We start from the raw sequence: 11,486 nt of genomic DNA on the forward strand, positions 1-11,486 counted from the left end.
ATGCATTCGATTTTCCTATTATCCCCATTTGATAGGTGAGAAAACTGAGGCAGTAAGAGGTTAAATAACTTAACATAAGGCTCTACACACATTAGGTGGTACAGCAGCAATTTAAACCCAGACAGAATAACTGCTAACACTATTTCTACAGAAATTTCATTAAATAAAAGCAGTTTGACTCCCATACGTGCATCTGTTATACCAAGAGAAAAACTAGTTGCCCCAAACTAACCATATCAAACCTGAAACAGTGATCAAATCTTGAACAATACATGAGAACAGACAAAAACCAATAATTCCTAGACCACAAAATTGAAACTAGGTGACAACAACACATAAAAATCAAAACAACTTGAAGCAGAGATCACAAATATCAATGTAAGAACATTATGCTCTGGAGCCAGAGATCAGTCAGCCGGGACCGCCGCCGGCCCAGGCAGGTGCACAGTGCTCCCCTCCCACGCCTGGGTGCAGATTTCCAGCCACAACCCCACTCTAAAGGATGACAGGCCCCACTGTGCAAAGCATGTTTCCTAACTCATCTTTCTAATTTTCATTGTGTTAGGTCATCCTGCAAGAGAAGTCCCTGCAGTATTTCCGGCAAACTGAGTGTGATATGAAAGCAGGATACAACCTAGAAGGAATTCAGAAGATGGAAGTGGCTTGATTTACACAGATATTACCTCTTACATGCCCACACTAGCCCCATGCCCTGAGTTTATCCCAGCTCCCTTCCCCCTTGAAGCTACTCCCTCCAACAGTTGTTACCCCTTTGATAAGTGGACCCCTACGTGGTAAGTTGGATCCCACCTAGGGAGTGGGGTCCCACTCCAACAGGAGGCACCTGCCTACTCCACTTGAGAGCACCCCCTGAAAGAGATGTCTTGCTAGCATGAAACTTTAGGAAATGACTCCAGATGCTTTGTCCTGTTCACATGCTAAGAGAGAAGGTGGCACCTGCCATTTTCAGAAAAGTTCAGAGACAAAGCTTTCCCTAAAGCATTTTCTTGCAGCTCTGGAGGGAAGTTGGAGGCAAATACTCTGCTTGACTGTTTTCTTCCTGCTCCTCTGTAGCTTCACCCAGGGTCCTGGCCTAGGTGGAAAAATGTTGTGGGACTCCAGGACTCGGGTGGAGAAACTTGATTGAGTAGTAGTAGCCCTCCGCAAGGATGACACCTCTGAGTACCTGCTGTGGGTGGCAGACCAAGGGCTGCCTAAGCTTCTAACTCTCTGACATCTTTCCTCGGAGAAAGGGGACAGAGGCTCCACTCCTCAATGGCTTTAAAGCCAGACTTCTTAGTCATTTCTTTCCTCAGGTTATCCTATCCTTTTCCAAGTCATCTTACTCTTGATGACTCTGCTTATAGCCTCAGAAAACATATTCTATTAGTTGTGCTCCTCCCTGGAACACTGTCCTGGGATGCCCTGACAGCGAGGGCCAGGTCAGCTCCTCTACCCCTGAGCCCTGCAGCCCCAGAACAAGGAGAGCATGTGTGCTTCAGGCTCTCTGGGTTATAGGGGAGACAGGATATTCAGATCCAAGTACAAGGAGGCCTGGTCCGTCCCCCAGGGTAACTGTCTCTAGACTGTAACAAGATGCTTTATAATGACAGTTCAACTGTGGGCAAAGGAGCTTACAAAGTTATCCCCTATGGGAAAAAAAAAGGCCACCCTGGCCCATTAGCACAAGTTTATCCTAAATAAAAAGACTCAGTTTAAAAAAATATATATGCAATGGCTATTTTTATTTGTTTTATTTGCCATCACTAGAAGTGAGTCTTAGGAACAATTGCATGCAAATGGGTGAAAAGTGATTAATGCAGCAATAACAACATGAAGTAAGTATATGCTTCCTTTTTTCTTCTTTTCTAAAGCAAATCCATTAATCTTATTTAGAAATCAATTGGTATTAGCAGGTCATAATTTAGTAGAGAAAGTCTCAATGAGATAGAAAACTGCCTCAAGCTTTTCAAGTTGACCAAAGAGGTAACTGCCTGGAATTTAAACTTGTCCCTCAACACCTCCTCTTGCCTGTCTCCTCTAGACCTAGCAGGTGCAACATTTAGGAGCAAGTCCATAGCAGAGGGGAAGAAGGCATCAAAAGCTGTCCTGCCATCCAACCCCCAGGGGCTCTGCTGCTTCCTGCCTGACCAGAGCTGGAGAATTGGAACTCTTCTCATTGTTCAGTCCTTGCTTTGAGTCCCCCAGGCAGCCAGGTGTCTACAGGGGGAATACAGACACCTCTTATAAATCTGCAGCTGCAGTAAAGGAAGGGCAATTCCAAGCTTTCCTCCCTGACCAACCCTGTTGCTCCTACTTCCCCTGTGCTCACCTGTCAATGGCGATGGCCAGAAGGGCATTGGTGGAGACGTAGAGAGAGACTGTGCGCAGGAAGTTGACAGAGATGCACAGTACTTGGCCGTGCTCCCAGGAAAGCTGGCGTACAACATAGTAGTCCATCTCAAAGGGGCAGCAGACTATGGCCACCAGAAAGTCCGAAATGGCCAGGTTGGCAATGAGCAGGTTGGTAAGGTTGCGCAGCTTCTTGTAGCGGGCCAAGGCAGCAATAAAGATGAAGTTGCCAATGCCACAGATCAGCATGATAGCCACCAGGGCCATGCCAATGACAATCCTGGCAGCAAAGAAAGTCGAGGAATTGGTCATATCTTCATCTCCATCCAACGGCATATCATAGTCTCCATAGCTGAAGTTGAAGGGGAAGGAAGCAGCAGAGGCTCCGTAGGGGTCAAACACAGAAAGGGAGCTGCTGGCATTCTCATCCATGATCCCTGGGGTGACCTCCATCTGGCCAGGTGGTGCTGTGCTGGGAATTCTTCTGGGCAACCTCTGGAAGACTGATGTCTCCCCTCTCTGCTGATACTCAGCTCTCCTTCAATGAGTTATAGTATCTTTGGGATACAGTATCAGAGCTTCATGCTAAGCCTTTGAAAGACACACAAACAGTTGGTTGCATGTTGGGATGAACCCAGTAAAATTTAAAATCACCCTGTAATCTGAGCAGACCCATTAGCTACCTGCTGAGGGAGCACAGGGTGATGGAGTAGAGATAAAGGAGGCAAAAAGGGAAAATAAATGAATGAGAACCACATACTCGATTAAGGAAGAGTGGAATGCTATAGAGACACCTGGCACTGACTGAGTTCCTTTCTGCTCACTGAAGACTCTGAAATGTTGAACCATAGCTCTCAAGAACCAAAGTTGCAAGTGAGGGAAGACTGTAGAGAGCAGAAATGACCTGCTCCAATCACTGTCCTTACTGCCTGAACTCTATCCTTGTGAAATAGTCCCATTCCCATTCTGTAGTAGCACTAACTCCTTTCCAGTGTCTTAAAACCAATGGCTCTAACTACTACTGAAGTGGGGCTGGGTGGGGGGGGAAGACTTTGATATAAACCTGTCTGCTCTCCTTGAGCAGGTTGGCTTATAATCTTGGAGTCCTTGGAGCAGCCACCTCCCCATTCCCTCACCCCATTCCAACATCAAAATCTGCTGTAATCCTAGAAGCCAGGCACAGCTGTTCACCAATGCTTACCCCCAGGCAGAGGCCACAGGGTCAAATTCACAGCCTGCCTAAATGAATGCATTAGAAAGGGGACCCCCAGTAGATCCTCCCTTGGCTGCTTGTGTGTACTGAGGTAAATAGCTTAACCACTCAGGGTTCAACATCCGCAAGGAGATCAATAATGTCTGCACAGCACAGAGCTCCCTGGAGAGGGAGGGGGTTATACCCTGGAGCTGCAGGGAGTTACCACTGGGTACTCAGGCTGCCTGGGTCAGCTGCAAGGAATGGGAGGAGAATCCTGACAGAGATACCACCATGGCACATAATGGGGCTGAGGGTGGGGGTGTAAGCAGCCCTTCCTGGAACAGAAAGTGAGCCAAAGTGCCCCTGTCCCCTGCCCTGTCCCCTGCCCTATCCCTGCAGTCTCTTCCAGAGCCTGAAGACATCAGTCCTGGGGGCTGAGGTGTAAGAGGAGGGCTGAGATCTGGAGCACTCTAAATGACAAGGGAACACAGGGAAGAGAAGGATAAACCTGAGATTCCTGGGACAGGGAGAGGGGAGGATCTAGAGCCTGTCTTTGGGGGTGGGGGGGCAGGGTTAAAGTCGCTTTGCACCCCAATGAGACTCAGCCCCATTGCTTCTCAGCCTCTGCCTTCTGCCCAGTGAGGAGAAACAGAACCCAGAGCTGAAGGGGAGGGCGGGGGCAGGCTTGATGACCCCAAGAAGACAAGCCTTGCTGCTTGCAGGCCCTAGGCCTGTGTGTCTCAGATGCTTGCCACCTCTGAAGCAGTATTCCCGCAGGCGTGCTACCTGGAGGCTCAAAGTGGATTTTAAAAATAAAGAACAATAGACACTTCTGGAGGAAGAGCATTAGGAGATTTAGGGTTGGTGGGAAATTGTCCAGTGGTCTTTTCTTTCTTAGTCTTACCTTTCCGGGAGGAACCCCACTTGCACCCCCACCCGGTGTCCTCCTGGTCCTGGAAGCCTTTTCAAAGACCTGGGGATAAACCAATTGTTTGCTGCTCCCAACTTTCTCCTGGGAGCTTTGGTGACTACACCTAGGGACAGAGGAGAGGTAGCCTAACTCCCCCGAAGAAATGCTCGTGTGTCGCTCCCTCCCCACTCAAAGCCCCAGCACCCCGCGTGGGGTCCTAGAGCCTCCTCCGGGAGGGCGCTCTCAGTACCTGCAGCATCCCGTCGCCCAGCGGACGCGGTCCAGATTTCTCCATTCCTGAGCCAGGAAGGAGATGCCTTCTCCAGAAGCCCGCAAGCAGAGGACAAGTTGGCGCCCTCCGCCTATCCTGCGTGGGGGTCCTTCCCGGCTCGAGTGGGAGTTGTGCTCCAGCTGCAGCGGCAGATCCCGGGAGCTGCGCTCGGCTGCAGGCCACCCGCCGCTCGGGCCGCCTCGGACTCACTGTCCCCGCCCCCGGTGGCTGTGGGGCGCCCGGGCCCGGGGAGCTGTGCTCTGGCCGGGCCCTCGAGACTCCCGGGGGAGCACGGTCAGGGCGAGCAGCGGGGCACGTCGGGGGTAGCTGGAGATCGCCCTGGGCCGGAGCGTCGGGGCGCCCAGGTGGCAGCTGGCTGCGCGAACACGCGGGAGGAAGCCGGGCCAGCCAGGCGGCGCGCTCCCCGGGCTCAGGCTCCAGATCGGCCGCCTCGGGCGGGAACGAGGGTGCTCCCGCTCCGAGCAGGGGTCTGCGGCTCCCGGGCGCTGGCAGTACCCTATAGCAGGGCTGTGCCTGCCCCGGGGCACTGGACCCCGCGGCGATTCACCCTGCCAGCCCGGCGCAGCCGCCAGAGTGGGCGGACACGGCCCAACTTCGCGGTGAGCTTCCGAAGGACCTGGGGCAGCCTGCTCTGCTGCCCAGAACACCGCCCTCACAGCACACGCTGGGACCCGCCCACGCCTTGTCCCTGCAGGCGAGCCCCGCAGGACACTAGGGCCGGCTTCACTGTCAGCTGCCTGCACCTCTGCGGGAAGGATGCTCAGAGAACTGCTCTCCAGAGAGCAAAGGCCGTAGCCGGAGGGCAGGCACGCACACTGGGCAGAGCAGGGATTCCTGCGGGGTATCTGATGGGGTGGCCGGTGCTGACTTCCAGAACACACTCCTCCCGCAGAAGCCCACTGAATCTTCAAAAAGTGGAAGTAGAACTAGCGTACGGCTTAGCAATTCCACTCTAAAGCATATAACCCCCCAAAAGCTGAAAGCAGAGACACAGGTTCGCCAGTGTTTTTAACAGTATTATTCACAATAGCCAAAAGGCAGGAAAAACCAAACATGTTTCAACTGATAAATTAATAAACAAAATACAAATGGCATAAACATACACTAGACGACTGTTCAACCTGAAGAAGACATGTAGCATAAGAAGTGTTGGTGAGAACGTGGAGAAGCTGGAACCCTTGTGCACTGTTGGGAAGAAGGTAAAACGGTACAGCCACTGTAGAAACAGTATGGTGTTTACTCAGAAAATTAAACAACAACAACAAAAAAATAGGATTACTATGTGAGCCAGCATTTCCACTTCTTGGTATATGTCCCCCAAATTGAAAGTGGATCTCAAAGACACATTTGTACATCCATGTTCAATGGTAGCTAAAAGATGGAAGTTACCCAAATGTCCATCAAAGCATGAATGAAGTATGTGGTACACACACACACACGAGAACTTTAGGGGTCCGCGGAAATGGAATTAAAAGATAAAAATGTATAATGAATAATAAATTTGTAATATAAATTTTACCTCTCAACAAAAGCAGCATCAAGTTCAAAGCACTTTTGTATGTGATGGTACTAGTCATTTAGTTCATCCCTGAGAACTGAGAGTCAATGCAGACACTTTTACTTTATTTGTTGGAGAAAATGGGTGCCCTTTAAAGATTTTTTTTTTTTTTTGCAGTTTTTGGCCGGGGACTGGGTTTGAACCCGCTACCTCCGGCATATGAGGCCGATGCCCTACTCCTTTGAGCCACAGGAGGCACTGTAAAGTTTTTTTTTGTTTTTTGTTTGTTTGTTTTTGGCCAGGGCTGGGTTTGAACCTGCCACCTCGCATCTATGTGGCTGGTGCCCTCTTCCTTTAAACCACAGGCACCACCTTTAAAGATTTTTTAAGATTAAGAAACAAAAAGAAGTCTGGGGAACCAAATCAGGACTGTAAGGTAGATGCCTAATCATTCTCTCATTAAAACTCTCTCAAACTTGCCCGTGTTTGATGAGAAGAGTGAGCAAAGGCTTTGTTATAGTGAAGAAGGATTTTCTCTGGTGAGCTTTCCCCAGGAGTTTTCTGCCAAAGTTTTGGCTAATTTTCAAAACACTGTCATAATAAGCAAATGTATTGCTCTTCAGCCCTCCAGAAAATCAACAAGCAAAATGCTATGAGCATCCCAGATAATGGCTGGCATGACCTTTGCTCTTCACCAGTTTGCTTTTGCCTGGACCAGGCCACTTTCACAACCAGCCATTGCTTTGCTTCTGCTTTGTCTTCAGGGTCATATGGTAAAGCCATGTTTCATCTCCTGTTACAGTTCTTCAAAGAAGTGCCTCATGATCTTGGGCCCAGTTGTTTAAAATTTCCAGTGAAATTCTGCTCTTTCTGCAGCTGATCTGGGCACAGTGATGGAAATTTTCCTCCAGTTTAATTTTTTAGTCAGAATTGTGTGAATAGAACCCGTTGAGGTATCTATGATAGTGACTATTGTTTCTGCTGTTAATGATCAGTGCTTCTCAACCGGAATAGGAAATATGACTAATTTTTTCTTCACAAATATATGTGGATAGTCTGCCACTGTGGGCTTCATATTTAACTTGTCTCATCCCTTCTTAAAATGAATTATCCATTTGTAAACTTCTAATATGGGGGGTCATTGTCCAATAAACTTTTAATAAAGTTCAATCATTTTACCATCCTAACCAAGATCTATCCACCACAAATTTGATGTTTGTTCTTCCTTCAATTTTGTCAGAATTCATGTTGCTCTGAAAGGGGCTCTTTTTTCAAACTGATGTCTTATCTGCCATGCCTCAAACTAGACCCTGTTCAGACACATTATAAGAAGTTAGTACAAGTTTATTTGGTGCAAAAAGTTTCTGAAATCCATATGCAGATTTTTCATAGTACTCATTTGTATAAACTTTTGAAGACCCTTTGCATGCATATGTGTGTGTGTATATACATAGCCTTAAAACAAAAGGAAATTCTGACAACATGAATGAACCTGGAGGACCTTATGCCAAGTGAAATAAGCTAAATGCTGTATGATTCCATTTATGTGAGGTACGTAGAGCAGTCAGATGCATAGAGACAAGAAGTAGGATGATGGTTGCCACGAGATGGGGGAAGGGAGGAATAAGGAGGTATTATTTAATGGATACAAAGGGTCAGATTTGCAAAACGAGAAGAGTTCTGGAGATGGATAGTGGTGATGCATAACAATCTAAATATATTAATATCACTAACCTGTACACTTAAAACATGATTATGATGGTAAATTTTATATTATGTATTTTTTAATGTAATAAATCAAGAAAAAAGGAGTGAAGTACTGATACATGCTATGACATGAGGGAATTTTGGAAATATGCTAAGTGAAATAGGCCAGTCACAAAAATATTGCATGCTTTCATGTAATATATGTAAGGTACCAACTGGGGCTGTGTACAGAAGGAATGGGAGGTTATTGTTTAATGGATGCAGAGTTTCTATTTAGGATGATTAAAAATAAAAACTTGGAAATGGATAGTGGCAATAGTTGCACAATACTGAATACGCTGATGCCACTGAATTGTACATTTAAAATAGTTAAAATGGTAAATTTTCAGTTATGTATGTTTTACTAATAATACAGGGTATTGATATTATGTATATTCTAAGATAGCCATGTATCACTTAATGATGGGGATATCATTAAGAAATGCATTATTAATCAATATCATTGTGCAAATATCATAGAGTATAGTTACATAAACCTAGATGGTATACACTACTACATCCCAAATATGGTTAGTCCATTGCTCCTAGGCTGCATGCATGTGTAGCATGTTACAGGCAATTGTAAAACAATGGGGAATTTGCATATCTAAATATAGAAAAGTTACAGTAAAAATAAAGTATTGTGATCTTATGGGACAATTATCATATATGTGGTCCATCTTTGATGAAAACATCACTATGTAGCATGGAACTGTATCCCTCCTACAGAATAGCTCAGACCTCATTGCCGAGGTCTCCACCGAGGCTTGTCTGACATTGGCCTCTGTTTGTCCAAAATGGAAAGGGTGTTGTCTGGGATTCAAACTTTTAGTACATTTTGATAGCCACACTCTATCAATTGTTGTGACTTTAGGCAAAACATGTAACCTCTCTGGGGTTCCTTTTCCTCATTTACAAGGCAAATGAGTTTGAGGTTTGCACTAGGAAATTATTGCTAGACTCCAACACTTCATGTATTATGTTTCCCTGGCCCATATTCCTGCTGGTCTTTTTCTCCTGTCACAGCACTTTGACATCTCCGAGTCTGTGTCCCCTGTGAGATGGAACAGGACGGTGGTAAAGAGCCTGGGATATGAAGTCAGCTATCTCCTTTCTACCTAGTCTGTCCACAGAAGCTGCAAGAGCTTGGGTTGTGTGATATCCAAAACCCAGCTTTCCTCATTTGTAAATTAGGACGATGATACCTTTGACTTCATGACATTGTGAGGATTAAATAAAACCAGGCAGATAAAGGGCTTCACACAATGACTGGCACTTAGCACTTATCTAAGAAATGTCAGCCATTACCATCACTCTGTAATTCTTTCCCTATCTTGTTCCATGAGATTCTAACCAGTCTTTGAGACCTTACTCTGTATCATTTCTTGCAGGAAGAATTCCTTAATTCCCCCCAATGATTTTCATGTTCTCTCTACCAGTTGGCGCCTCTCTTTAAATGCACTTTTGTGCGCATTTAAACAGTGCACTTTTGCACTGTTCCCTGTGAAGGGACTATGTCTCCCTTGTTTTTGTGTCCTATTTTGCAATGTTTCTTAAACTTGCCTGATGATAAGAATTATCCAGAATGTTAGTTGAACCTACTGATTCCTGGGTCCCACTTCAAACCAGGGGAAGGAACCTAGAAATCTGCCTGTTTAAGGAGGACACCTGGTGATTCTTATTACCAAATGAGTTTGGGGATCTGGGTGCCTGTAACAGCTTGGTACAAGAAAGAGAAATGCTGATTTGTCATTCCATGTAGCATTTGTCTTCTTGACTATATTTATCTCTACTCAAAAATCAAAAACAGAACACACAACACATTAGTTATCTAATGCTGCATAACAAATCACTGCAAGGTGGGGCAGAGGCAAGATGGCAGACTGCAGCCAGCTTTTTGCAGAGGCTCCTGTCCAGAAGGAGACTTAAAGGACAGAAGTTTAGCAAGTAAGCCAATGGTCTGGAGCTGAGCCAAGAGAGAAGATTGAAGAACACATGTCATCCTTGTTGAGCTGAGCTGTGACCCCCAAAAGACAATCGAAAGGTACAAAATCCACCACCAAGCGGACAGGAGTCCCCTCCCCACAAGAAGGGTTCACAGTTTACTCCATATGAACAAGTGAGCAGTGTGCAAACATCTTCCCACTCTATCCCATGGGAGAGACTCCCATAAAAACTAGACCTCCTACCCCTACTAGGGTGACACTGCCAGGCATAAAACTGTACAACTGTATAAAACTGTATATATTCTCTACCTGCAACTTTGAACTCCCAGGATTCCCCCTCCCTCCCCAAGTCTGGAGGTTTGTCACCCATGGAGTCCAGATTCTTGGGCACTTTCTTGAGAGGAGTGGAAGGGGAAGGGGCTAGTGCTGGTCTGTGCTAACTCTATGGCATGGGAATGAGGAGAAAATGGTCAGCTGACAGGGAATCATACAGGAGTTGTGGTATCCTGAGTTGCAGACCAACAGCTGCTGCAGTGGGAAAGTCTCACATCCCTGTGGCCATTCCGAAGACACACCCTGTCTCTCTGGGCAACCAGAAGTTCTGGGATATATATAACTCACAGACTTACAGGGAGGGGCCGTGAGTAGACTGTTTATCTGATCATAATAGCACCTAGCCCTCAGGGGAATATAGCTGAGACAAAGGCAGTGGGCGTGCAGAGGCTGGAATTGACACCTGAGTGTAAACTCCAATTGCTTGCTGCCCAGGGCTGAGTTTTGTATCAGCTCTAGCATCTGACCTACAGAGGAATTTAGCCTGGCTCTGTCCTGTTCTGTCAGCAACTTCAACCAGGTGTGGGGCTGGAACTGAGTGAACTGCCCCTGCCTATATTAAACACCAAAAGCCCCTGCCAGACTCAGATCTCTGGGTCACAGTCCTGTGGGATTACCAGTGACTGAGTGCAAGGTGGGGAAGGAGGCATCAACTTTCCCAGACTAATTTATTTGCTGGGTGGGTCCTTCGGCCCTCATGGAGCATTGGAGTTAGTCATATCTGAGCTGCCAGCAGACCCTTCCTCATATCTGAGCTGCCAGCAGACCCTTCCTATCTAGCTTCCGGAGACTTTTTGAATTCTCCCACCTGAGACTGGTGCTGACTGGCACAACTGATTTGGACCCCTTGAACTGAGCAAATCACCCAAGGACTATGCAAATTGGCACCCTGGGTGTATGGTTGAGGGAAGGTTTGATTTTCCATCCTCAATTGTTCTTTGTGGGGTGTGGGGCAACTTAATTGCTGTATTTCTTCACAGCTGAGATTTCAACCAAGAGTAATGGATTCACTAGGGTAGGACAGAGACCAGCTGAAAATAAGACAGAGCCACTTAGCCCCACCACACCAAACAGGTCCCCAGTCTTTCAGGCCGTAACACAGTACGGGTCCTTGACAAAGCTCATGGGGAAAAGCCAAATGGGGTAAAACAATCGTGGGGCAGAATCAGCAGAAAAGCTCCAGTAATATGAATAACGAGAGTAGATCAACCCCC

General features: G+C 46.7%; 1 protein-coding gene across 1 annotated transcript in view; it reads right to left on the reverse strand.

The window, feature by feature from the left end:
• The window catches only part of PROKR1 (prokineticin receptor 1), an 8,690-nt gene extending 5,872 nt beyond the window's left edge, over positions 1-2,818 (reverse strand). The window contains exon 1 of the mRNA XM_003793452.2: positions 2,333-2,818. Within this exon, the coding sequence (XP_003793500.1) occupies positions 2,333-2,805 (473 nt within the window). The 5' untranslated portion in view covers positions 2,806-2,818. The remainder of the gene's footprint in view (positions 1-2,332) is intronic.
• Positions 2,819-11,486: the final 8,668 nt, after the last annotated feature.

Source organism: Otolemur garnettii, unplaced genomic scaffold (genome assembly GCF_000181295.1).
Source record: "Otolemur garnettii isolate 467f Iridium unplaced genomic scaffold, OtoGar3 scaffold00068, whole genome shotgun sequence".
In the NCBI taxonomy this organism is placed as follows: Eukaryota; Metazoa; Chordata; class Mammalia; order Primates; family Galagidae; genus Otolemur; species Otolemur garnettii.